Source organism: Calidris pugnax, unplaced genomic scaffold (assembly GCF_001431845.1).
Source record: "Calidris pugnax isolate Ruff unplaced genomic scaffold, ASM143184v1 scaffold20, whole genome shotgun sequence".
NCBI classification, from domain to species: domain Eukaryota; kingdom Metazoa; phylum Chordata; class Aves; order Charadriiformes; family Scolopacidae; genus Calidris; species Calidris pugnax.
The window spans coordinates 15,420,143-15,446,481 of NW_015094510.1; the positions used below are offsets into that span (position 1 = coordinate 15,420,143).

Consider the following 26,339-nt stretch of genomic DNA (forward strand, 5'->3'; position numbering starts at 1 on the left):
TAGTTTTACTTGTCACGGAGCTTTTGTGAGGGAAAATGTCTGGCATAATTTCTCTGAAGGAAAAAAAAAATCTTAAGTGCATCTGACCTTTTTCTGACTTTGGAAGTTGTATCGAATGAGTGTGAAGGATTCTGTTTCTTACTGGTATTTGAAGATAATATATCACTCCTTTGCTAGTTATTGTGAATGTTTATTGCTTTTGCATAGCTAGCTGATTTAGTCATCTGTGCTTGAGGAAGGAGATGAAACTTTTCTAGGTCATCCATTCTTTTAACAAAAAAAAAGCATAGCCAGACAAAATAACGGTGGAAAAAAAAGTTGTTTTCTTCTCAGTAATTCTTAATTTTGAAAAGGGGCAAGCATCCGTACTGACTAAATCATGTGGAAAATACTTCCTTTTCCTTAAACCTTTATTGAACCCTGAAGGAAGAAGCCCCTTATTATCTACCAATGAGGTTATGTTGCTTTCAGGTGCAGATTGTGTGCAGGTCAGTTTAGAATACGGTAATAACGCTGCATAATTTTATTGGCAAAATAGAAATATACTGTACAGTATTCTTTCTTTACTATAGAACATTTGTGCTTCATCTCCATGGAGTATTTTGGGGACTATTGTAATTTTGTAACCTTAAATAAAGAGGAACTGAAATTACTTGAATCTCAGAAATAAAGGTGCCTATAGCCTTTGATTATTTTTTACTATATTCATATAAATATGATTTAAACCCTGGCATAGTTAAAATCTGTTTCCTGTGAAATGAGGATAGCTCGTTTCCTGCCAGCCTGGGAGTTCATGCTCAGCCTTTTTCATAATTCTGTCAAATTGATCTCTCTTGTGGCCAGCCAAAAAAGTAATCGTTTTGAATATCTCAGATTAAGACCTCTGAATTTCCCCTGGAGACGGCCCTGTCAGATGCCATGTCACGTATTTGACTCAAGTCACTGCTTGCTACAGTGCGTTAGGGAGCAGCAGGGAAGAGCAGGTTTTCAGTGCAAGCAAATTGAATACAAAATCTATCACACTTCATGACCGATTTTGAAAGTGAAGCATCTATAATACCTGAAACACATTTGTTTCTGGGAACAGCGTGATTTGGGTTTGGATTTCTTTTGCTTAATGGGTTTTTTTGGATGGTTGTTTTTTGGGTTTGTTTTCTTTTGTTTTGCTGTGTCATTCAAGAAAGTAAACACCTAGGGAGTATTCATCTTAGTTATCTGTATCTGCAAAGCAATCCAGTTGTATTTCCCTGCCTCTCGCCTTGCACTCTGCTCATCGGCAGTGATCTGGGAGGAACGGGCTGGTATTAGATTTCTTTCACACTGCTGCTTAGAGAATGTGCTTCCTGCAGATGCCTTTTCACATGTACAGTAGGTGAAGAGCGTGGAGCGTACGCATGTTCTAAATCATCACATCTGGCATACTTAAAATAGTTTGGGCAACGCTGCAAAATTCTTCTTCTGCAAGCCAGCCTTTGGTGGGCTGGAGATGAGATGTGTGGAAACCCTTTTGCTTCATCAAACTTCAGCTGCCCAGTGCTGGAGTAGTGAAAGGGTGTTGTTCTTCTGCACTGGAGTTGCAGACCACCCTCAACCTTGTCCAAAGATAATTCATTTCAGCCTGGTAAGGCAGGCTGGAGAAAGAAGCACAGCCAGGCTTTCCTGGTTAGCTCTACAGATGGCAAAATATTCTGTTGTTAACTCATCCACAGGAGCACTACAAGTCCAAGGGGATTTCCTCAGAGGACTGTAGTTTTGAAAGGTTATGTGGTAGCTCTTCATTGTGGCAGGCTAAAGGGAGTTCATTTGCAGTTTGATTTGGTCTGCTAGCTTCAACTGGGGATTTTTTTGTGTTTGTTTATGTGTGAGGGGCAAACGGATGTTGAACGAAAGCAGGGCATTGCACTACAGCAATTGACACTGTAGCCTTCCTTAGCTCTTTAACACTTGCTATCCTAATTGGTGTTGGTATTCTTCAAAGGAAGAAGGAACACCAGTATTGAAACGTCCTGTGATTTAGAGTTGTAATGTGTCTCAGAGTTAATGACTGATGTGAGATAAAGATGGCTCTACAAGATTACTTCTCTTAATGGTTAAAATATGATAAGAAGTAGGCAAGCCTGCTTTGCTTTATTTATAACTTCTTCCATGTAGCATTGCCGAAACTGTGTTACACAATGCTTCTTTAGCAGCTCCTTCTTCTCTGTGGTTTCTATTGTCAATTAAACATTTGCAATGAAATCTGCAGTACTGTTTTATCACGTCATTGATTTAACATAAATCACTGTTTGCAATGAGTATTCTCTACTAACTATGTAGTTAATGTTTATACTTGGGTATCTCATCCTGCACCAGACTTCTGTTGGTTTTAAATTATGCAGCTCACTGTGGCAAAAACACCTTCCTGAGGAAAACCATGTATTTCCAAAGAATGTATTTTGTTGCATTAATATGACAAACTCACTGAGCTGGGATAACAGCAGATCTACTTTGATTGTGAAGTAAGGAGGAAAAATATTAAATAGGTATGTTTCAGACAAATCCAGGTCAGGGTGAAGCTGTGAGAAGTTACAGGTAAGCAAGTATTCCTTAGTACTTTGGTATAGTACAAGCTTACCTCTGCAGCCTCCTGGTCCTTGATTGTACAAGGACACAGATATTAGGGAGCTCGCTGCACTCAAGTGCTTAGTGCCTTGGATGGAGTGTACAATTTCAAATGAGGTTTCTGTGCTCCTTGTAATGAGGAACTGAGCATCTAGGAATGGAAGTTAGCATATTTTCTTGTGGTATATATCCTTCTCAGTAGTGCTTTCTCTTAGATTTATGTCTGGAGTGCTACACCTCTTCCAGAGGTAGATGTCTACATGCAGTTTGAAGTTCTCTCTTTTATTTCAATTTCTTCAGTTGTGACTTTTAAACCTGAAAGAAGTAGAAATAGCCATACTGTCAACACTTTAGTACAGTAGGTTACTGGATAAATCATTTACTGTGGCATTAGAAGGGTGACTCTGAAACCTTTTTGATAGGCAACCAAGTAATGCCAGGCTGCAAGGACCAAGTGTTGGTGGTGCCTCTGTACTGCTGGCCTCAAAGGGACAATAGTTTGGGCTTGAGTATTGCCCTACGGTCATCAATGGTGTTTCGTTGGTAATGTGTTCCCCTAGCATGTTTTGGCATTTGTCAGCACTCCTCTGGACAATGCCTAGGCAAGATTTGGGGCATGATGTAGCTCTGGGACTGTTTTCAACTGCTGGTGTGGATTAGAAGTGGAGAACGTCTAGCTGGGCGGCTGCAAGCTGTGCTTCGCCGCTTGCCCTCAAGGCCCGAGGACAGGCCGTGGCTCGTTGTGTTACTAACTACAGATGTAGTCGTGGGTTCAACCACATGAGCGTCTTCAGCGCCGGCAGATGAGTCACGCGTTCCCTCACGCTCTCTCCTCCAGGCTCCAGGAGCTGTACGTGTTTCTGCACAGCAGCCAGTTTCTCATGGAAAAGCTACTGTATGTCAGACATACTCCTTTCATGCCTACTAAATTTTGCATTTCCTTAGATACAGGAATACCTAATTTGGAAATGAGGGACAGCCTTAGGCACAAAAAAAAAAAAAAATAATGCTTGGTTTATCCAGAATGACAACATTTGCAAGCATTCCTGCTGGCAGGATATGAACCGCCGGGGGAACTTCACTGGTGTAAAGACAGGCAACCTTGGGAATTGTGGGCATCAGATTGCTCTTGCAGACATCCCCCATCTCCTGTGATCTTCTGGATTTTAGGCACCTTGTATCCTGTCTCAGCGTGGAGGTTGCTAGGGACAATGATTTCTAATGTGGACTTTTCTCGGGTTTTTCTTACAAGGGGAAAAGTGTGCTCAGGGTCACCAAACTACGCCATTTCACGTGCTCGCCATGCTCCTTCTGAAAATGTTACATTAGGAGGGTGCAGCTTTGACCTTAAAGAAGGAACTGAGAATTTATTTGAGGTTTTCTGTCTGTACATACTAAATATATTTCTGCTTGCATCATGAGTGTGTTTCCAGAAGCCTGTGTGATGAGGGAGAGGTCGCTGCCACCACTGCTGCTTGCCGTGGTAGTGCTAAAGGATTTAAAGGATTGTACTGGTTCTGCTGTATGTGCTTATTGGGGCTTTTTTTTTTTTTAAGGTCATGGATTAGTTCTGACACTTCAGTTATCACAGCTGTGGCTGAAAAGCCTTCTGTGATTTTTGCCTTTATCATACAAGGTGCATTTGTAGAAGTCTGCAAGACGGCTGCTTTTTTGGGTATTTGTGAATATACCATCTAGTATCGTATAACTAGCAATATATGTTTATATGCTTTTTTTGGTTTGAGCATGTATGCACACACAGTTTTTAATAGATGCATAAATAAAATCTGTAAGAGTGTTTCTGCCATGCCTTTCTAGTATTCCTGAAGAGTTTCCTTTTATAGAAATCGTGCTCTGCTCTTTGAGGATTGGAACTTTTATTTGCCTTAACAGCTGAAGGCAAATTAAAAAACCAGGAAGAATACTGAATGATAGTCTTCTCTGTCTGCACCATCGCTTTGAAAATCTTCCTTGCCTCTCCTATTTGTCGTGAAGATGACTCAAGCTGTTATTCATGCTTGGGTGTTACCATCTGAGCAAATCCTCTAGGCTCCTGGAAGAAAAACCAGAGCACTTAAAGCTTAGGTCCTCTGTTTCCTGCTTTTGTCTGTGTTGGCAATGTGTTCACTTCTTGGTAGGCACTCACTCAGTGTACAAAACACTTGCCAGGGTTGTAAGATACTGGTTGTGTTAGCACAGTATGAATGGATTTCTCAGTTGCAGGTATACCAAAGTCAGCCCAACCCTTAAGATGCTGTTTTGATTCAAGTACAAACATGACTGAAGGGATTACCTAAGACACAGCAACTATGCAGAGTTTTCATTCTGTGAAATTTGGATTAAGGATTTAAGTTTTTCTGTACTTCATCTACTGGAGTTTTCATTCTGTGAAATTTGGATGCCGTTCTTGATCAAGGATTTAAGTTTTTCTGTACTTCATCTACTGCTTTAAAGTGCAGAGTTTCTCTTATTCGGGGGATGAGAGTCCTACATTGTTAGACTTACATAACTTAAGTATTTAGTCTCCCTCTGTGCTTGAGACAGAGCTGCATTTACAGAAAGCAATTTGTTCTATTTATCTTAAACAGGTATTTTACAATGGGATTACTCACTTTCTGAAGATGCCTCTCTGCACTGACTGTGGAGAGCATCTGTCTCAATGACAAACCTAAAATAGATGTATAATGTTTGTTTGTTAAGGTTGGTAGAAGTGAATCATATGCTTAATATTAGTTTTCATGACAGCATTTCCACCTTCTTTTCAGCATTTAGGGGACATTAGCAAGCAGTAGTTATTTAAGTATGCCTGGTTTTGTTTTAGGTGTCTACTTTGAGCTATGTGTCTCGCCTATTGTGACTGTTGTGGTTTCTGTTCATGCAGAGATCGTGTCCTGTTACTAGTGTGGCTGCAGAAGCAGAGGAGGCGTCATGATCTCTCTGGCTATAGATTTTCAGCTGTAATATGGAGCTCAGGTTTATAGCCTGTGCTCAGTGCAGCTTGCAGCTCTGTTGGTGCAGTATAAAGATACCTTGCCTGTCCCAAGGTCCCAAGTACAGAGTTAGCCACAGAAATAAGCCTTGGTTAATAAAACTCGATTAACATGATATACTCTTTTTTTTGTGTGTGTGTGTGTGTCTTCTTCCTTAGGGTTGCTCTGATTATGAATAACACTCTAACAAAAAATAGTGAAACAGTTTTCTGTGAATCCTTGCTTTTCAATCGTTTTCATGTTGTCCAGTGTTTTGGTGGTCATACCATGGTTGTAGGACTTTGATTTTGGTTTGGACTTCAGCTTTTCATCTTGCAGCACAACAATATCTGCATTGCAAATACTTTGTAAGAATGTTTAAAGCTTGTCCATGAGGAAAAAATACATTAGAATTCTGGGAGGTATATTTGCAGTTCTTTAATTTTGTACAATTTTGCTGAATTGGGGCAAATTTGATGGGGCTGTCTCCTTTGCTCTGATTATGAAGAACACTCTAACAAAAAATAGTGAAACAGTTTTCTGTGAATCCTTGCTTTTCAATCGTTTTCATGTTGTCCAGTGTTTTGGTGGTCATACCATGGTTGTAGGACTTTGATTTTGGTTTGGACTTCAGCTTTTCATCTTGCAGCACAACAATATCTGCATTGCAAATACTTTGTAAGAATGTTTAAAGCTTGTCCATGAGGAAAAAATACATTAGAATTCTGGGAGGTATATTTGCAGTTCTTTAATTTTGTACAATTTTGCTGAATTGGGGCAAATTTGATGGGGCTGTCTCCTTAAATACAGAAATAAATAATGCTTGGGTTAAATTCTGTAGCTGTATCCCTGCTGCTTCTTTCTCGGATGAGATTATGCTCTCTAACTTTCTAGTTTTGTAAATCTTTATAGTGAAGCAAAACTGGTGAAATGTGTAGTATGAAGTTTTGTTTTGTGGGGTTTTTTGGGTCTTGCTTATTTTATTTGTGCCACAGTCATGAATAACTGTCATAAGCTTTTATTGCTCTTTCTATCCTTATTGCTGTGTTATTTGAGCTATTCTGTAGTTAATTTTTCTATGGAAGATAGAATTAGCTTCTGTTAGGAAGCAAAGTAAGTGCCAAACAAACATTCAAATATGGAGGGTTTTTTCCAGCTATATGCTCAATTTTCAGGCTCTTAAGGGGATAACAGCATCTTGTCAAACTGCCAAATTACATGTCATAGGAAGTGGATTTTTGTGCCTCTGCTGCTTTTCCTTTAAGTTATTGCATGCATAAATGCATGGGGTTTGTTTTGGTTTTTTTGTATGCCAAATAAGTGCTTTTGTGCCTGCTTTTATACTGTATAAATGTATAGTATTTCAGTTATATGTTTGTTTATCACTGAGTGTATGTCTTACAGTAACTTTTCAGTAATAGAAAGCTCTTGTCAGGGATGCTGATCCCCCTGTTTACAGCTGTTGAGTGGGCATGGTGTTCGTCATCCTCCAGAAAGGTGATCCCTCTAGGTTTTGTTGAAGCTTTTCATTTGGCTTGGGTTTGCGTATCAGAATGGTGGTGAGCACCCAGGGTACAGCTGAGCACAGCGCCACTAACATCTGAACCTGTGTGCGTGGTGTTCTCCAGAAGCCCTCAGCAGGGACTTCGGGCTCCCCCCTTTAGACTGTACCTAGTCTTGGCTTGGTTAAGTACCTGAGCTGTCATCTCACTGTCCTTCCCATTCAGGAGTCAGCCTGCCTAGAACAGAGCCTCTCCTTGGCAGGCTCTGTCTGTGCCTCTTGCACCCTCCAGCAGCTCAGAAGAACTCGCAGATCTTATCTGGATAGAAATAGCTGCTGATTTTTTATTTTTTTTTTTATTTTTCACACTTGCCCACCCACAGGAGCACATGAAACACAATGTGAGCATGCAGTATATATGGTAAGGTTTCTTTCACAAGTAAAAAGTGTTAAATAATTTAATTAAACGAGTAGACCAAGAGTTTTCAGACTTGGTTTCATTAATAAAAAATATTTTTGTTAGGGCTGAAAAGGCAGTTATTTTGGTACTTGCTTCACCATCTGTATTCTCAGTTTTTGCCATGCTTTGCTATATGTGTAATAGATTTCTCCATTAACAAGTACCTGCAGTGTTGCGTGTACTTTTTTCATTGCTGCATAAAAGCATCAAAGTTTTGTTATAGATGTTTCCATCTTGAGTCAAGTGTATTTCTTGATGCTGTGATGAATCGCAAATTTTTTGTAATCCAATAATCCTCCTTAGTGACTAGGAGTGTCTTCAGTTTTTATTACATTAATAGCTGTTTTAGAAAGTGTTTATCAGGACAAACGTCTAAAAATTAGTAGATCTAGTGTTGCATAATTTCACAGAAGAGTGAAGACTTGCAACTGATGTGTACAATTGTCTTCCTTTCATAAAGCAGCTTTTTTTTTTCTTTTTGCAGAATTCATCTTAAAAGCAGGAGAGTTAGCATAGCCACAGTTGTCTTCGTGTGAGATTAGATGTATGGCATTAATTTTGTCTGCCTCCTGTTACTAGTATTGTTATTTAAGAATTTTTTTTTTGTTTAAGCCGGGAACTCACTGTTTAAAAAAGGTGGAGTTAGAGCAAATCTTAAAGCTCTATGTGTGGAAAAGTATTCTTTTATCTCTTCATTAAAAGACAGGAACTTCTTATTAGAGGCCTTCCTTTGTCATTGCTTGTGTTTTTTGATTCTTATCTTTAAACTTTAGGAAACTTATTCCTTCTTAGTGCAGGACAGCTTTTAGGTTTGTTATAACTAGAGTGGACAGACTGCTTGTTAAATAAGAAAAAAATAATTTTAAATCTCAATTCTCAGTTCTGGAGTTTTCCAGCAAAATTGTAGGTTTTATAGAAGACCAGATGATGTGTGCAGGGTTCTTTTTGTTTATTTGAATTTTGTGTTGAGTTTTCTTACGGGAAAACCGGGCTTGCTTTACAAGCAGTTAATTGTATAACAGGAACTGGATGGGGGGGGGAAGAGGGGGATGATAAATGTGAAAGGTTTCAGTGTCAAAGCAGAATTAGAGGACTAGAACAAACTTCTCCATCCGATTTCTTGCAGAAGTATTTGACTGTGCAGATGTGGCTTTCTGAATTTGCATTCATCTTAAATGAGCTCTGTTTTCTCTGAAAACGTGCTAATTCAGTGACTCTCAGTTGTATTTATACAGTTTTTTTTCAGTACTCTGATAATTGGTAACAAATGCAGTCCAGGTATTTACAACGTCTGGATTTAGAATCATTCTGACTTACATTTCAAAAGCTAAAACAAATTGTATCCTATTCCATTTTGTCAGTGATGCTCAAATGGCAGTAACCCTGAGGTATAAATTATAATAGTCTGGCAAAGAAGGGACCTTGTCAGGATTTACAAGTCTGCCCAGGTGCAAGAACCTTATAATATTACATTTACTGCTGAAAAATTATGAACTTGCTCTTCATTGATAAAATTCCTAGAAAATAACTTTGGAGAATAAATAATGCTAGAGGATACTACGCTCAAGTGGGATTTTCAAAATTTTCAGTGTTGAAGTGAACTTTGCTGGGTTCACTGTAATTTTAGCTGAATTCTTTATGGAATTCTGAGAATCTGATTTGTGGCAATGACGGTGGTTGAAATTACAAATGAAAGTCACTTTCTCATTTGCAAGAGATGACAGAAAAGCTGTATAATCAGGAGTGATATGGAAAGGCTGAATGGCAATCAAGTGGTGCTTGGCTCTTCCAAAAGAAATTAGGAGGCAGTAATGAAACTAGTGGATTTGAAACAAACGGAGGGGATTTTTTTGTTCATTTGTTTGGTGTTTTTTTTAAGTTTGTTCCCCCTCCACTGTGAACTTTTTCCTGCAGAATGCTGTGGATGTTAAAAAGTTTGCATGAGTTCAAAAGGACAAGCTCACAGAAGAAAAATTCTTAGTGTTGCTGAAAACACAAACACATCTGACCCAGAAAGACCTGAGATACAACTGGTGAAGTGGGACAGAACTTGGGCAAGAGAAAACCTTGTAAGCCTTTCCTGCTGTTATCTTCTTCCCCAGGCCTCCAGCCTTGGCCACTGTTTGAGACAGGATTGCAGATGAGCTGAATGTTTGGGGTCTGATACAGTACAGCCACTCATATCTTCTGCCTGATCTCCCGAGGTCTTTTTGCGTTTCTGTGACTGAGGTTACTTTCTTAAGAAATAGAAGTTCAGAGGTTAATCCCAGTTAAGGACTTCTTACCTGCGTAAAGTATCACCTATGGAGTTTTTTAAAAGCATTTCTAGGTGAAAAATATAAAGATGTATTTGACTTGCTGTTTCTTTAAATGTCAAAGAGCTATATGCTGAGTGAAAGAAATTTTAACTTGCGTTCTGTTCCTGAGAAAGCCAGAAATTAAAATTTCAAGCTGAATTTAGAAAGTATAAAATGAGACATCTTTTGCTTTTAAAGTAATGGTATGTTGAGGCAAATCAGATGTGTTGATAGAAAGTTTGTTTCTTTTCCCTTGTCTTGTGAAACTCCTGGTTAATTATCTAGTTATCAATGGCTGCCTACCTTGGTTCAGATCAAAAAAATACTTGAATCAACAGAATTTTCACAGCTTTTATTTTTATGGTAAGTGTGCAGTATCTGCACTCTGTAGATGAAGAAACCAGACTACAAAGAACAAAGCTGTAAGTTTTGATCCTCGAACTGAACTCCTAACTTCCCCCTGCATAGGTGTTTGAGTGAAGATAATGTACTTTTAGGAAGTAGTGGATGCAACAGTTTCAGGTGCTCGGGAGCTCTGGCAACCTAAGCCCCTCTTATTTGAGATGCCTAAGCATGACTTAAGAGCATAACTCCTCATCTAGATTTAAATTTGGGGATAAGCTCTTACCAGGGATCAGAAGAGTTGGTATCAAAGGCAGGAGCAGAGCGAAGGAGTGTAGCTATTCAGGAATGTACCAGTGAAAACGTTGGTCCATCCACAGCTCTCCAGGATAATCCTGTTGCAGAACCAGAAAAGGTGGAGAAAACCTCATTCAGTGCTGAAAAGCTGGTAGCTTGGCTTTATATCAGCTTCTTGTGGGAGGTACGGGTTCACTCCCTGGCTTGTGAATCAGGCAGATCAGGAATGTCTCAAGTAATGGTCAGATTCTCTGAATTACAGCTGTTGCTTTTTTGACCCTGTTCTTTTTGGGGGTTGTTTTAGATCGGGGTTTCTTTGTTTTTTTCCTGTGGAAAGAGTGAAGTATGTTTAATAAAAAAACATAAATAAAAAAATATAAAGCTTCCTCTGACAGTTTCAAGATATCAAGCTGTTAACTGGTCGGAAAGGTGTTGTACTGTGGTGTACGACGCTATTTAAAAAAGCAAGACATAAAAAAATATAAAGCTTCCTCCAACAGTTTCAAGATATCAAGCTGTTAACTGGTCGGAAAGGTGTTGTACTGTGGTGTACGACGCTATTTAAAAAAGCAAGAAAGCTGCTGCCCCGGAGTGTGAGTGCAAGGCAGAGCGAGCTACTGCTTCATCCCTCCCCAGGCTCTTTGAGCCAATACACCAAGGAAAATCTGGTTTAAAGAGGAGTATGCAGACATGCAACTTCATTTGCTTGTTCTGCTTTTAAGTCAGTGATTTTTATTTTCGATTTTTTTTTTTTTTTTGGCAGTTTTGCAATCTCAGAAAGAGTGGCTTCTCTTTACTAGGGTGAGGCTCGAGGGGTGTTTGCTGCTGTAAGGCAGAGGCGTTGCTGAATAAGTTGTCACTCAGCTGAGCAACAGCTTTGCTGAGCTGGGGGACAGCAAACATTGCCCAGCAGTGACATCCAGGGCTTTCGTCTCAAAGTCTTTGGAGGGAGTCTAATATTAAACAGGCTTTTTAGAGAGAGATGCGTTGAGACAGTAGAGATGCGTATCTGGCTTTTGAGCTTTAGATTTGCAAGTGACTTTGGGTTTGTCAGTGGCATGTGGAAAACATACGGAATTTCTACTCATGCTGGGGGTTTTGTGCATTTTTCTGAAGTCACATATGAATCAGAAGAGTTTAGGAGTCCCAACTAAGCTAATTGCCTATTTTCAGATATTATGCAGACGTTTATATCTATGCTATCTCTGTAGCTTAAGCTCAAGCAATTTGACTTTTCCTTTCATAAGTGATGTGGATAAAGATTTAAAATGCTGTTAAATTTAAAATTCAATTGGCATTAGTTTTAGCAGTCTTTGAGTAACTCAGTTTTCCAGTAACATTAGGCAACGTACAGTTGATTTATAATAATTAAGCAAAAGCTTTGCAAAGGGAAGTAAAATCAGTCATATAACGTATTGCGGACTCTGACAGCTCAATATGTGTTTTCTCCAACATTGATACGCGCTTCCATATACTGCCCTGAAGTAAAAATGTCTCAATGCTATATCTGTGTTGCAACCGACTGCCCTAAATCTGAAGTGCAAACTCATTTTAACTCAGTTCTTACTCTTTACTGCATTTTTTTGGGGGGGAGGAAAAACCAACACTTACTACTTACTTTTACCTTTTAGATATTTATTTAATTTTACAGCAATGTTAAGTTAACTTTGAGGAAAATGTACACAATGTTCTAACAGCTGGGAAACATACATAACAGGAAGTTTTAAAGCACTTCGATCTATATATTCCTGTTTGTAACAGTAGTAGATGTAGAATTCTTTTACATACCTTTGACTTTTCAAAGTGTCTCAATTAATTTTGCCAACATGTAACCCCAAGGAATTTATTTTTATACTTTATAAAGTTTCCAGGAAAATAACATTTGAAATTTTAAATTCTCATGTTAAAAATATTTCTAGGACTCAAAGCCTGAGAGGAAGTTTCACTCTAAAAGTTACTGTGTCTTGAATTTCTTTATGGGACACCAAATAATTTCCTAGAAGAAATATCTGGGTTGATACACGTGCTCATTTCTAGTTAGCAAAGGTCATGTTTTTCTAAGCAACTACTACTTTGAGATTAAATTACCTTATTTGGAGGATGTTATTTTGCTCAGAAGTCATGTTGAGCTGAAGAACTTCTCACAAAAGAGTTTAATAAAGCGGTACTGTACCAAAAGCACTAACTTCAGTCATCAGGTTATTTTGCTATAATTACACAGACATCTGAGACAGAGGTGAGAAGAAAAACCAGTTTGTCAGAGTTGTTTCCAGATGCCCTAAACTACCAGAAGATTTAATTGCTTTATGGGGGCCAGGCTTGTGAAGAGAGCATGTATTTTATCAGACAAACCTGGGAGAAGTTAAGTCCTTGAAGCCTCCTATGAGCAAAACGGTCTTTAAGAAGGAAGGTGCAGGCAGGGAGACAGGAGAGAGGAGGAGGAGGATAGAAAGAGACGAGGAAAGTCCAGAGCAGACACAGTAACTAAAGTGACATAATCAATATGATGCTGTTTTCCTCAAACTGGATCCTGCAGTGTAAACCAGGTAGTTTCACCCCGGAGGAGGAGGATAGGAAGAGACGAGGAAACTCCAGAGCAGACACAGTAACTAAAGTGACATAATGAATATGACGCTGTTTGCCTCAAACTAGATCCTGCAGTGTAAACCAGGTAGTTTCACCCCCATCCATAACTTGGAAACCTGTATCATTATAAAAAATGAGCAAATGTTTTAACTTCAGAAAAAAACCACCAACTTCTTATTCGTTTTTTGACTGAACAGACAGTCTTTGGACTTTGGTTAACCGAATCTGAAACCAAAAGTTCTTTGCTAACATACAACCCGTCGGAACAGGCATTGACATAAATTCTTAAAATACTTTTTCTGTGTAAAATACTTTTTTTCCTATTATGCTTAACGCTTTTACAGTCTTATCACAAACTTTTCTGATGTGAAGGAAGCATAATATTTATATATCAGAATATATTTCCACAGCTGAAGAAATGTGCAGGCTTCTGATTCCAGTTCAGTCCCAGTAGTATTTTAATACAGTTTATATTGTAGAGTCACTGTCAGATATTTTCGTTTTTATGGTCTGAAGGCTGTGTTGAATGAAGTTTTCTGAAACTGGCCTTTCGGAGAATCTGATGTCCCGTGTTTTCGTGGACCGGCTCTTTTTTATTGAATTTTGAATTGTATCCGATGTAAAGTAATAGACTATGGGGTCAAAGCAGCAGTTTGAAACGGCGATGCACAGGGTGATGGGGTACATAGTCCTGACTGCAGTTACCACTGAACAATTAATCCAGGTCTGTGTTCTCATGAGGGAGTAAAGTATTAAGGTAACGTTATAAGGCACAAAGCAAGAGCAGAATATCACCAAATGGACAAAAATCATTTTGAGCACCTTTTTCTTGCTTAATTTATTCCGACTTAAAGTAAAGGGTTTGTTCAGAGTCCGCAAGACCATAGTGGAGCAGGTCACGTTCAAGATGAGTGGAATAAAAAACCCAACGGTTTCGATGAAGATAACGATCCGGGATAGGTAGGTTTTCCACGTGTCCTCCGAAAAGTTTTCAAAGCACGAGTTGTGTTTGGTATCATTATGGGGGTTTGTAGATCGGAAGAAGCTTGCTGGGGTGCTGCCTGCTAACACGGTTATCCATACTGCCACGCAGACGATTTTGGCGTTCCTTTTTGTTCGGAGAGCCTTAGACCGAAAGGGGTGCACTATGGCTAAAAAGCGATCCACGCTGATGCAAGTCAGAAACAAAATGCTCCCGTACATATTGGTATAAAAGAGGGTGACGGAAATCTTGCAAAGGATGTCTCCAAACGGCCAGTTCCTTGCTACGAAGTAATAAATCCTGAAGGGCAACGTAAACACGAAAAGCAGATCCGATATTGCTAAATTAAGCATGTAAGTCGTGGTTTCATTTCGCAGTTTTAATGTGCAAGTGAAAATGTAGATAGCCACGCAGTTTGCTATGAGGCCGAGGACAAACACCATGCTAAAGATACACCCGTACAAAGTATATTTAAAGGAGTCATCAGTGGAACAGTTAGAGCTTACCATTATAATGGTATGTTTAAAATTCCCGTGATTTGGAGGTTTCTCTGGTATTTTTATTGCAACTTTTTTTTTTTTTTTTAAATTCTGGAAGAACTTGCAGCAGTATTTGAACCGTGTGCTCTGATCAGTTGGTGGGAGGGTAAAGCTTCAGGGAAGAAAGGCCAGCTGTAGCAGGGGAGCACATCTCCAGCAGGTCACTCTTCTCGTCCGAGCGCTATTTGTAATCGCATCGCCAGCCTTCCAAAGTCAAAACCTCTATCATTTGTGGCAGATGAGGTCATCCCAAAGCTTGCTCGCTTCCATTTTTTCCCCCCTCCCAACCCTCACCACGGTTTGATGGAGCCGTCGTAGAACTTTCTGCCTTATTCTTGGCTGCGAATCTCGGCGGCGAAGTCTGGTCCCTCTGAATTTGCTGGGAGCGTGTGCCGGACGCTGCAGACTGTGAGTGCTTGCATTTCTCCCTCTGCCGATTTTCTTTCTGTAAAAGAACCTTGTTTTTTCCCCCCCTGGAGCATTTGCTGGCCCCACGGGGCGGGAAGGGAGCTGCTTTGCGAGGGCAGAAACCAAATTCCAGAGCGTGTTTGTTCCTGCAAGAGCAGAGCCCCGGCGTCCCGCGCCGCTCGCCAGCCCGGCTCCTTCTGGAGAGGAGAGAGGAGAGCTCAGGCAATTAGCAGCAGTGACATCACAGGAAGAAGAGGCCGGACTCGCTGGAGAATGGTTTCATTTCGGGTTTGTTTGCCTTTTCCCCCTAAGCTGATAATGTGTCTGCTGGGACTGTACCTTGCAGCAGGCGTGCAAATGGTGACCGGCGGAGTTAACTCTTTCCCTGCTCCTCCAAAAAAGGTCCTTCCCCAGCAGCGTTGGAGCATGAAAGCTTCATCACAAGATCTTTTTCTTCAATTAGGAGACTTTTCAGCCTCTGAATAACTCTTCCTGCCTTCAAACTCCTCTTTTTCTTGGGAGGTAGTAATAATTGTGGGATTTTGTCACGTTAGTTCAACCCTCCATAAAACACAGTTTTTAAATACATATCTTTGCTTGTGATAGATAACACTAATGGCCAGAAATCAGCAGAGTGGTTCTGTCTCGCTTCCCCCGATACGTCATTACAAACCTCAGGAGGGACAAAGTAATGCTGATACGCAATTAAATAATTTCACCAAATGATTGCTAAAAGCGAGAGGCATAAAGATTATGAACCTGTGGGTTGCTCTGGGGTCGTCCCAGGACTGAGATGTGTTCCAGCCGGAGGAGAAATTTTTAACTTTTTTCTTACTAGAAAGCATATCCCCAGCTCTCTTTCTAATCAGAAAGATGGTTCTTTTTATGAAAAAAAACATTCTTCAACTTTTTTTTGTTTTTAAATTTTGTGATACAGAAAGCATTTTCTTCAATATGTAAGCACAGAATAAATATACCAAAATAAATACTGTGCTATGCAATTGTTCCTGATAATTTAAAGGGGGCCAGTTATCGCACATGCACAAAATACTCCCATTAGTCCCTGATTAATGAAACGAAAACATGTTGTGACTAATTAAATTGTTAAGTAAATGTAAAAAAAGCAGCTCTTATTGCCTTTAGGGGCAGATATGAGATAAATCTCAGTTTAGACAGACTCATTTATTTAACAACAGCTTGGATAGACTCACTTCTGGCATCAAAACCAGTCTATTTCTAAGTCTTAGAATAACAAATCTTTTCATATCTGGCTGGGTGGCATGGTTCTTTTGAACTAAATTTTAATCAGTTGCACCTAAGCAAGGCTCTGGGCAAAACCTTTCTAGTCTGCTGTAAGGGAGAGTAAATAATAGCACTTCACAGGGTTTTTGGCATAATTTCTTAAGGTGAGGCATGTCAGGCAAAATTCAGAAACATGCAAAAATGGGTCTTGCTTATTTTATTTCCAGTTGTGTTGGTAAGCTTCTTCTGTGAAACTCTTTTTGACCTTGATCTTTTTGAGGTGAAATCAGGCAGTTTCACTTCAATAGGCTATAACCACAAGAAACCTTTTTTGACTATTTTTGTAATTCATACTTAACCGTAAAAGTGTTGTGTGTTTTCCACTTCTCAGCAAGAAATGAAAATGTGAGCTTGGCAGAGTTTCTTGTGTATCCAACTTAACTTGTACCTTAGCATAAAGCTGTCCTTACCTGGCTTTCCTCACAACAATTTAACACGTGGTTTGATGTTGTTCCTGTTCCCAGCAGCCTTGCATGGTGAAAGGGGAGTTTTCCTGCAAGAGCCCCCCGAGTTCTGCATGGGGAGGTGGGAGCTCAGAGCTCGTTTTCCTGCTCCAGCTTTGTTTGCCCAGGAAAACTCTGTGGGGCAGGCTCAGTTACTGGAATGAAACTCCCTGAAGTTACAGAAATTTGGTGTCACGTGTGAAAACCTGGAGCAATATTTCATGTTAAGAGGGATAAATGAGTGGAAACGAGTAGGTCTGTCTTATATTCATCAGTACTTGATTTCCTGCTTGGGTGAAGGTGTGGGGGTGTCTGACCAGGGACACTGTGTTTTGCTGTGGTAAATGTGTTTCAGACCAGTCGTGAAGGTGCATCCTCAGCCTTCAGTTTGTCCTTCAGAGCCCCTTCTCTGTCATGTCCCGTGTTGGCATTCCTATTACCAATGTGGGCACTACTCAGAGCTCTATGTTAGGGGCTTGGGTAACCACCTCTATCATGTCCCATGTTGGCGTTCCTATTACCAACGTGGGCACTACTCAGAGCTATATGTTAGGGGCTTGGGTATATGCTTCTGCTGGCTTTGGGACTTTCTCTTCCCCTTACACCGTTTTAGTGCAAAGCAGTACGTGCATCTTACTAATTGAAAAATCACTAATTGAAGAACTAAGTCATATTTATGTGCTTCCAGAAATAGCGTTCAGCTGCAGGGTTTCTCCACCTGCAGAAGAAGATTTGAGAACCCCAAGGTGACAGGTTTTTACTTTGCATTGCGTTTCAGCGAGGAGGTATATGGCTGCAGCGGGCGGTCTGACTCAGTATGAAAACGTGGATGGCAAAGGTGAATTGCATCCCCCCCTTTAACTTAAATTAGACGTGGCTGACTGTTATCAAGCAGCATCTTAATTTGTGTGAGCCTCTCTGGGCTGGAGAACCTGCGTTAGTGGGCCACAGGAGTCGAGAGCAGCTCCCTTCTGGCTGGGATCCAGCAGGAGCTGGGAGAAAACTTCATGGCGTGGTTTTCTTCCCTTTGGATCACCTTTTCAAGACGTTGGGCGCTGTGCCGTCAGGTTTGGAAAAGCCTTCAGTAAGCCCCAATGCTTTAAAGAAAAAAAAAAAAAGTCCATCAGTTATTATGGAGGAAGAATTGATGTGGTAATGACCTTGCTTCTGCTCCTTCGTCACGGGCAAATTTTCCTTTGGGATGGGGAGGAGGGGTAGGCAAGAGGAAGCAGCTGCAGGGAGGGCCCTGTATGCGAAGAGCTTTTTGTGTTGTGGGGCTTTTTGGGGTTTTTTTTGTTTTGTTTTTCTCCAAAGGAAACAATGCTGCTGCTGCAGGGAGATGCGTAAGTCTGTCTGTATCAGAGACGGGAATGAGTTAGGACCTGTCACTTGTCGCTAGTGCTTGCTGCAGGGAGGTGCGTATGTAAGTCTGTCTGCATCAGAGACGGGAATGAGTTAGGACCTGTCACTTGTCGCTAGTGCGAGATGAGCAAAGGCTCCGTTTCCATCAACAGGCTTCCTGTGGCTCTTGAAGAGGCATTGGAGGGAGAGGGAGCGTGGGCTCCTTAAAGCTGAGAGCTGATGAGATGATTGAAATCATCTCTCGCGTCAGCAGCAGACAGATTTTGTACGTTTCTTCAGTTGGTTACTGCTTAGATCTGCTTCTATGAGTTTAGATACTCGAGTTTAGATAATCTACGTCTCTTTACACCCTTGAGTGATTTTGGATGTGTGTGGCAAACTTCTTCCAGCGTTGAACAGGGCACCAGGAGGAAAAGTCCTTATAACCCTAGCAGTGTGCTATTAGAGCAGCCATAGGACACTGCCACCAACAACTGCTGCTTCCTCTTACCCCTATGTGTCATAGAGTTGGACACTTGCTCTCTTTTAGGACACAGGATCCCTTAAATTCAGAAGTCCAGGTTGAGTGGTATGTATTGCACTGAAATAAAACAAGTGTTGGAAGGCTTTCCAAGCCTTTGGAGTTGTTTTGGCTAGTGGTGTACCCTTGTCTTCAGTGCTGGAATCAAACAGAAGTTGTAGTCAAAGGTGAAATGAATGTTGAACTTGACTTATGTACTGCATTTAGTCTGGCAGCAATGCTATTACTAAAAGAAAAGCTCTTGCTTCAGAGGAAGAGAACAGCTTCAACATTAATAACATGATAATAAACTCTTAGCAGTGCTTCCAAAGCCCGAGTATGCACTGTTAGAATTAAGGTTGTCAGAGACACACATAGCACCACGTGCAACTCCTTTATTCTATAACTAAACCAACGTTACTGCTTGTAAAAGCACGACTGAATCATGGTAAAGGCATTTGTTCTCACTTCGGGTAGGCATCTTTATGCAAAAGGACTTGTGCTATCTGTTGCAGTGAAACCCTGACAGGATAGTATTTTCTTTGCCCAAAATCTTATTTATTATTTATCCAATCATTTTCATGCATTAGTGATGACTTCTGATGCATTTTTAGTCTATTTACTAGAGTTTCTCTTGGAGTGTGTGTACGTACAGGAAGGAATTTATTATGGTTGAGACATAGGGTTGGGAGCCAGGAAGTCTTTTTCTGGCTGTGCCACAGATTTTCAGTTCCAATCCTGGCAAAGTTTTGTATGACTTTGTGGTTTAGCTTTCCTCTGTGCAAGAGCTCCTTCACTTCCTCACTGGAATGCGAGGCCATTTTAATTGTTAAAAACAGTTTGAAGTCCTTGGATGGAGAACCCTTTATTAAATACGATATTGGGATAATTACCGGGGCTAGTGAATGTGATAAAAATGTAGGAAGATTAAAATTTCATATTTTTAGATTAGATTCCTGCCAAGCAAAAGAATCTACTAAAAGACTTCACTTGATCCAATGCCATAAGTCTATGGGGAAGTAGGTATAGAGAAAGCAGGGCTGGCAGCTTCAACCTTCTCAGGAGCTGCCTGCTCAGACACTCATAAGTTGCTGTAAAACTGCTTCTTCTGAATGACTTGATGGCTTTCTTAAAATGCAATGATGGTGTCCACCTATGGAGACAGTGTGAAGTAGTTAGTGCACTGAAAATTCCCCTTTCCCCCCCTTAAAAATTTTTCAGTGTGTTAGGCACGTCTTTAAACGAGCATTATAAGAGTTAGGGTGAAGAGTCTATTTTTATGTAGCCAAACTGACCCTACATGACTGTTGCACAGCCAGTTAAAGACTCATTGAAACTACACATACAAATTACAAGTAAAAGTTAAAAGAAAACTATAAATGTTTTTCTCTGAAAATTTGACTGACCTTCTAGAACCAGTTTTGCTGATTAGTTTTTGTTTTGCTAGCTCTGTTCTAATAAATAGCTCCCCAAAATCTTTCAAATACTAAAAAAAAAAAAAGGAAAGAGAAGCTAAAGTATTTGAACTGTGAGTCTTTTAGGTACTCTAAGTTAAAATAATTTCTCTATGTGTGTAAATGCTTTAAAAGGAAGCTCAGAATAATACAGCAGATCTTCATTCCTGTGCATTTGAAATGCTTCTATTTTCTCTTTAGAATTGTTTCAATTTCCTTTGTAGGAAACACAACTGCTCCTCTCTGGCTTGCAGAAAGAGGAAACCATTTCTCTCCTCTTGTATGAATTCAGGCTGCTGGAGGCCTTTTTTCCTCTACTCTTGAATTCATAGAGAGGAAAGCTTTTTAAACCCAATTATATGTATAGCAAAGCTATTTTGTTGTTGCAGTCTGTCTATATAACTTGAGCACAACAGGTTGCTTTGGTTCTTTGGTCTTAAAAATATGTGCAATGAATAGGACAATCATTTTTTAAGGAATTTTTAGTCAAGCTCTAGTTCTGAAACACTTCTTTGCAGTATTTGCTATATGTCTGTGTGTGGGTAATCAGTTTCTTTGAACCACTTAAATTAGTTATATGAAGTCCCTTCCTTGCTGTTTCCTATACTCTCGTTTATATACCTAGTGTTATAAAGAGAAGTGGACTGCGGAGAACATGTTTTTACTTAGGAAATGCGATGTAAAAGCTGATATAGGCAGAAAGGAAAACCAATGTGTGTTGATTCATAATTTTTAAGCAACTAAGAGGCAAATAAATATATTCTGTTGCTTTCCTAGCTGGAACCCTCTCCTTTGAAGTGGAATTTTGGATCTAAACTGCTGTTGTTTGGACTGTTGTTCAGTTGTTGCAGTATCCCTTAACGTAATGTGATATCCTTCAGAATACTTACAAGTCTATTTGAAGCTGTCTAAATACTCTGATTTACAGGGGAACTTCGTAATAGAATGATAAAAGGGGAGAATCTTACTAAATTACTACTAATTTGACATTGTTTTTCTTGTTTCATTTTGATTTTGCATAAAAGCCTTCTGGAGCAGTGCTTTGGGAAAAGCTTCCCATGAACAGTGATGGAGGAAAGTGCAGAACTGTGTCCTGGAGTTTGTCATACAAGTTCTGAAGATATTTTTAACATATTTCATTTCAGAAAATATTATATGTACCCTCTACTTACATTTTGGAGCTTGTTCTTTACATTATTTGGTTTACCACAATAGTTGAGCTATATTGAAAATACAGTATTAATTTTTTAAAGCACAATGCTACAAGTTTGAAAGTAGTTTTTGTGATAGCACTAATAGAAATGCACAGTGTATTATGGTAAAAGAAGTTCTGTTATCTCAAAAGTCCAGTTTATGCTAATGAACACATTAGGCTTACCTGGAATTATGTAAATGGTATTATGGAACTCGCAGGTTGGTAGTTTGCATTGTAAATGCACAGGAACAGTTACAGCAGTGTGTTAGGCCACTGGCAGGTGACTGATAAATACTTCTTGAGTTGCAGTTTTTATGTAACTCACAAAAAGTCCCAGCAGCAGTTTTTGCTTACGTTCTCAACTGTTTTGATGTGCAAAGTCAATTTTTCTGAGAATGTGATTATAAAGATATCCAGAGAAACAAGCAATAGTTAGGTAAGATATTATTAACGTGCCCGTTTATTATCTGATACATTTTAAATGGTGGTCTACAGCTCCCTCCGATACATGCAGCAGCGGCAGGTAAGAAATACCACACCTGCTTACCTGTTCCTGCAGCCCCAGTTTTAAATTCTTCATTTTCTGTAGCACAGTATTTCTCAGAGGCCCTATGGCATACGTAGTAAACACTGTACAGATGTCTGTTAGGGACACCGACCTGGAGAGTTGGCAATATATAACATGTATTCACATACATCCCAAGGTGATGTTTGGGAGTTGTACTTTGCAGATTAAACCAGGAAAATTAATTTCTGTATTCAGTGTATTCCCTGGGAAAGAATACACTGGAGACTTCTTCAGTGTATCAGTGTGTTCCCTGGAGAGGAGGCAGGGCAGCATCGTGCATTAGAAGTGTGTGATTAAGATGTACAAGTGAAGTGTAGCTGAAAACTTGTGGAGGGGTTAGGTAACTTAAAGTTTCTTCAAGCTTTAATCTATAGATTGAGTGCCTTAAAAGGGATGGGCTAAAAAGCAAAGTTAAAGGATCGTAAAGATGAAAAGCTTGAAAAATGGATATTGACATTGTTCAGAGGGAAGGAAAGGGGAAAAAGGGTTCTTGGCAACATTATTTAAATGGATAGGAATAGGATGAATTTCTAATGACTTGCTAAACTGTCAGGCAGGAAGAGAGATGCCTTACTTGGAACAAAATACCGGAGTTCCTGAACTCTCATTATAATTTTCTTGACCTTTAAAAAAATACACATTTATTCAGTCACTCCACAAACATGACGGAAATAAGTTCACTATTTGAAATTTCTTTCCACCTTATATGCAGGAAATAAGTTAAATGGCTTTCCCTAACACTGTGGCAAATTCTGGCTCTACTCAAGCTTTGACTTTTTAAATCACAGGATGAGAAATTCAGGGCTTAATTGGAGTTGGCAGAAATTTGCCACATGTTTCAAGACTAAAAATTCTTATCCAAAATACTTTGCAAGTGCAAAACATCAGTGTTTTATGGGGGGGGAGGGGGGAATGAAAAAAATCAGTTGTTATAGTAGGCAAATACTAGGAATGATAGGAAGGAAATGGGAGAAGCTTCATGAATTATTTTGGAAGCTATTTCAAACATACAGGATGAAATGGGTCAGGGGAACAGAACTTGTAGAAAGGCAGTTGTAATTTGTTTAGTTCGAAGTCAATTACTTCTTATTTTTCAGATCTTTAGCTATAGTTTTTGCCCAACATGTATTTTCTGGGCAGGATTGAGGTAGTCGGGTTCCATGTCAGGGTTACTGCTGTTTATTCATGTAGTTCTTGAGGATGTATTTCACTTTCATGCCAAATTACTTGCAATCACTGCATCTAGTGCTTGCAGCCTCTTGCAGTTTTGGCTGAATGGAGGCCCCTGATTTTGTACGAGAGGATTTTAACCTCTGCTTGTCAGAGACAGCACAAAGCCCGCAGTCACATTCCTATTCCCTTTTTTATAAAGGAGAACATTATGAAGCTATTGAAAGAATTTGCCATAGTCATTCAATAAGATTTATGTGAATTCATAGGGTTTAAAAAAAAAAAAACCCTACGTTATTAGTTTGGTTTCCTTCACAAAACTGGAATGTAGGACGTTAGAGACAAAAAAGTTTCATAAGAGTTGTTCAAGCTGGTGAGCTAATTAGTATAGATAAATACTGACATGAAAATGCTTGTTAGGGGAGAAATGTTGCCAAAAAGCAGAACTTGGACTTGATTAATGTGACGAAGTATTACTTTCTAAATGTGTAAGTCAGCAAATAAACTCTTTAAATTCTGCATCGTAAGATCACTTAAATGATTATTTAGCATATCATTAGTACTGGTAAGCAGCTCTTACAGGTACTTCAGCTGACTTCCCCCCTGCAACTGCTCTTTCCTGCCGTCCCATATCTTGAAGTTTTATGAAACAAGTTCGGTACTTTGTGAACTTTTTTATTACATCGTTGATCACCTTTCACAGTGGTATTTTCAGCATGGCAATCAGCTAAATACCTAAGGAAAGAAATGTTACAACTTTGGAGGAGGGACAAAGGATGTGCTTCTCTCATGATATTTTAAAATTTTCTGCTGAAATCTTGGAAGGAATGGAGTGAGGCTCTCAAATGCAAAAGATGTAGAAAAGGAAAAGACATTTTCCCTCAGCTAATCTTCTACAGAGGCTTGAAGGTTGGTTGAAAGAATATTTGTCACAAATGGACCATTTTCACTTGAATCTATATTAATAGTCTTCCTGGAAGGGGCAAGGTGTTTTTCTGGGAGGTGTTGGTTTGACCCTGGGAGGAGAGAGGAGGCTGGAACCCACGTCACACACTCTGAGCAAGTGATCTGGCTACAAGGGGTTTCTCATTCTTTGCTGTAACAGAGTGAGTTCTCTGAAACAAGGTGTTTAGCCTCAGAAAAAGGCACTGTATTGAGAACAGAAGCTTTCCCCTGCAGTTCCTGGTGAGCCATCTGTGCAAGAGGGTTTGGCTTCTCTGGGTACTTCAGTGGTGGTAGATCCAGGCAGTGGCCTGAAGCATACACTGCCCTGCACTCCTCTTGCTTGAGTTTTGGGGTTTCATCGAACTTTCTCAGCTGCTGTCTGTGGTGGTTTAGTGGTTCAGTGGTATAGATGGAAAAGTTCACTTTTGGCTACGCAAGTCCCTCAATTCTGAGGTAGAAGCAGTAGGATTGAAGGTCGGTACTTATCGGTTACATCATCTTTGAAATTAAAAAATAAAATGTTAGTTGATACAGAGGCAGGAGAAAAGTTCAGGTACCCTTTATTTAGGAAAGACCACAAAGGTCCCATTTCTGCTTACAATTATTACCGTAACTTTTTCTGCATTTGAATTCATTGGGTTCTGATACAGTTTTTATGATTCACTTAAACAGTTTCAGCGTGGGCTGTTGCTTGAAGTAATCTTACTTTGAGTAAGTGACCTTTCAGGCCACTCTCTCTGCTTCTTCCCTTGTGCTGTGTGTGTATGCACTCTGCTGAATAAGGAAAACTATTTGGTTTAAAACTAATCCTAACAAATATATAATTTCTGCAGCTGTAGCTGCGCTAAGGCTGAAGCAAGGGACGGAGCCGAAAGTGCAGATGTGTAACTTAGAGAGGCACCAGCGCACTTAAACTGGTTTAAGCCGACTGAAACTGAGCTCTAAGTGTTGTGGCAGGATGTTCAATTTTGAGGCTTTCAAATCTTTATTGCTTTGACTCTTGGCCAGGCATTAACTTAGTGTTGGCTGTGTGAGGTTTAAAAGCCTCCGCTAAGCTGAAGAGTGAGATCTATGCTTTTGGCCTACCACCCTGTAATTTATTTTCATGTAAATGGTTTGAAATAGTGATATTTATAGCATAATAAATAAGAGCCATGTATTGCCTGATTAGTTTTTTCACAAGGGAGGATGAAAATGAGCAGTAATATAGACATAATGTGTGTAGTCATGCTTTTCTATTTGAAATGAGTAGGGGTGATAAAGGATGACAGCTTTATAAGGCAGATATCTGGTCTGGATTCCATTGAAGATGCTCTAAGTTTTCTTACTGACTTGAGGGCGGTGGATGCTTTGGGCCAGTTGTCTTCAGTATTGGTATTGGTTTCCATTTTCCTCATCGTGTTATAGTCTAGACTCATGTCAACCAATCTAGAGAGATAAAAAAAAAAGCAGACAAATATGCTACAGGTACTTTATGTCACCTGCAGTTAAAACAGACAGAATAGAGAGTTGGGTATCAGAGAGATAAATTCAGGTTCTGTGAGATTGTCATTTGTCGGTCTAACTTCAGAAATGCCTTAATTTGCAGCCTCTGATTTCACTGGAAGTGAATGGCAAAACCTGTCTTGTTTTTGCTATGGCTTAGTCATTAGTTTATATGCTTCAGAATAGTGATAGAAAATGCCCACTGAATGATAAATGAGGAACTTGTTTGATACTTCAGTTAAAAAAAAAATAAAATTAGAGAAGTGTACTTAGTGGAACTTCTACTGATGGATTGTTGTGTCTCAGCTGAAGTACTTTGTATGAGCCTTTCTTAAATAGGGAAGTTTTTGTGTGAGGCTTCTGTCTGCCGTTTTGTTGTATTTGTGTGTGCAGGTTGGACTGTAATATTTTACATATTTGCTTTGGTTTCTCTGCAAGACTTATATTGGTATATTTGTAATGAAGTCAGTGGAGCTGCCCATAACAGATCATGCAGTAACCAAAAGCAGAAATGGGGCATTTTCTCTACAGTGAAAGTGAAGACAGTAGAGTAATATTACATCTAAGCCAAAGTAACTCCTTTAAATTTCACGGCTGTTTTCATGTGTTCTTTGTCTGTCTTCCTCTGAGACAGCAAAGCACTGGAATGTATAGATGCACAGGACAACTTAAATGTATATACGTAAGTCAGTGTAAAAATGGTCTGTTTCCTCACCAGAAGAGATGTGATGAAATTTCAAAGTCAACTTGTGTTTTTAAGTCCACTTTTTATTCTCTAAATTTTCTGAGACAGGCAGGTTTCCCTTATTCAAATACAACAGAAATCTGTGGTAGCTATTTAATTTCATAGGAACTTTTTAATTTCATAGGAATTTTACTTCTTTTAAGGTAATCCCATCCTTTCAGAGTTCACCTCTGTAGTAGAGTTGATAAA

At 39.6% G+C, this 26,339-nt stretch overlaps 2 protein-coding genes across 2 annotated transcripts in view; one reads left to right on the forward strand and one right to left on the reverse strand.

Moving 5' to 3' along the window:
• Nucleotides 1-26,339, forward strand: part of RB1 (retinoblastoma 1) — a 94,567-nt gene that overhangs the window by 35,373 nt on the left and 32,855 nt on the right. The window lies entirely within an intron of this gene.
• LPAR6 (lysophosphatidic acid receptor 6) lies at nt 13,033-15,165 on the reverse strand. The gene has a single exon (XM_014966025.1). It carries the CDS (start codon nt 14,542-14,544, stop codon nt 13,522-13,524), a length of 1,023 nt encoding a protein of 340 aa, XP_014821511.1. The 5' UTR covers nt 14,545-15,165; the 3' UTR covers nt 13,033-13,521.

Bases quoted from the DNA above. Each gene is read 5' to 3' on its own strand.
- LPAR6 (XM_014966025.1), bottom strand. From the start codon at position 14,544: ATGGTAAGCTCTAACTGTTCCACTGATGACTCCTTTAAATATACTTTG.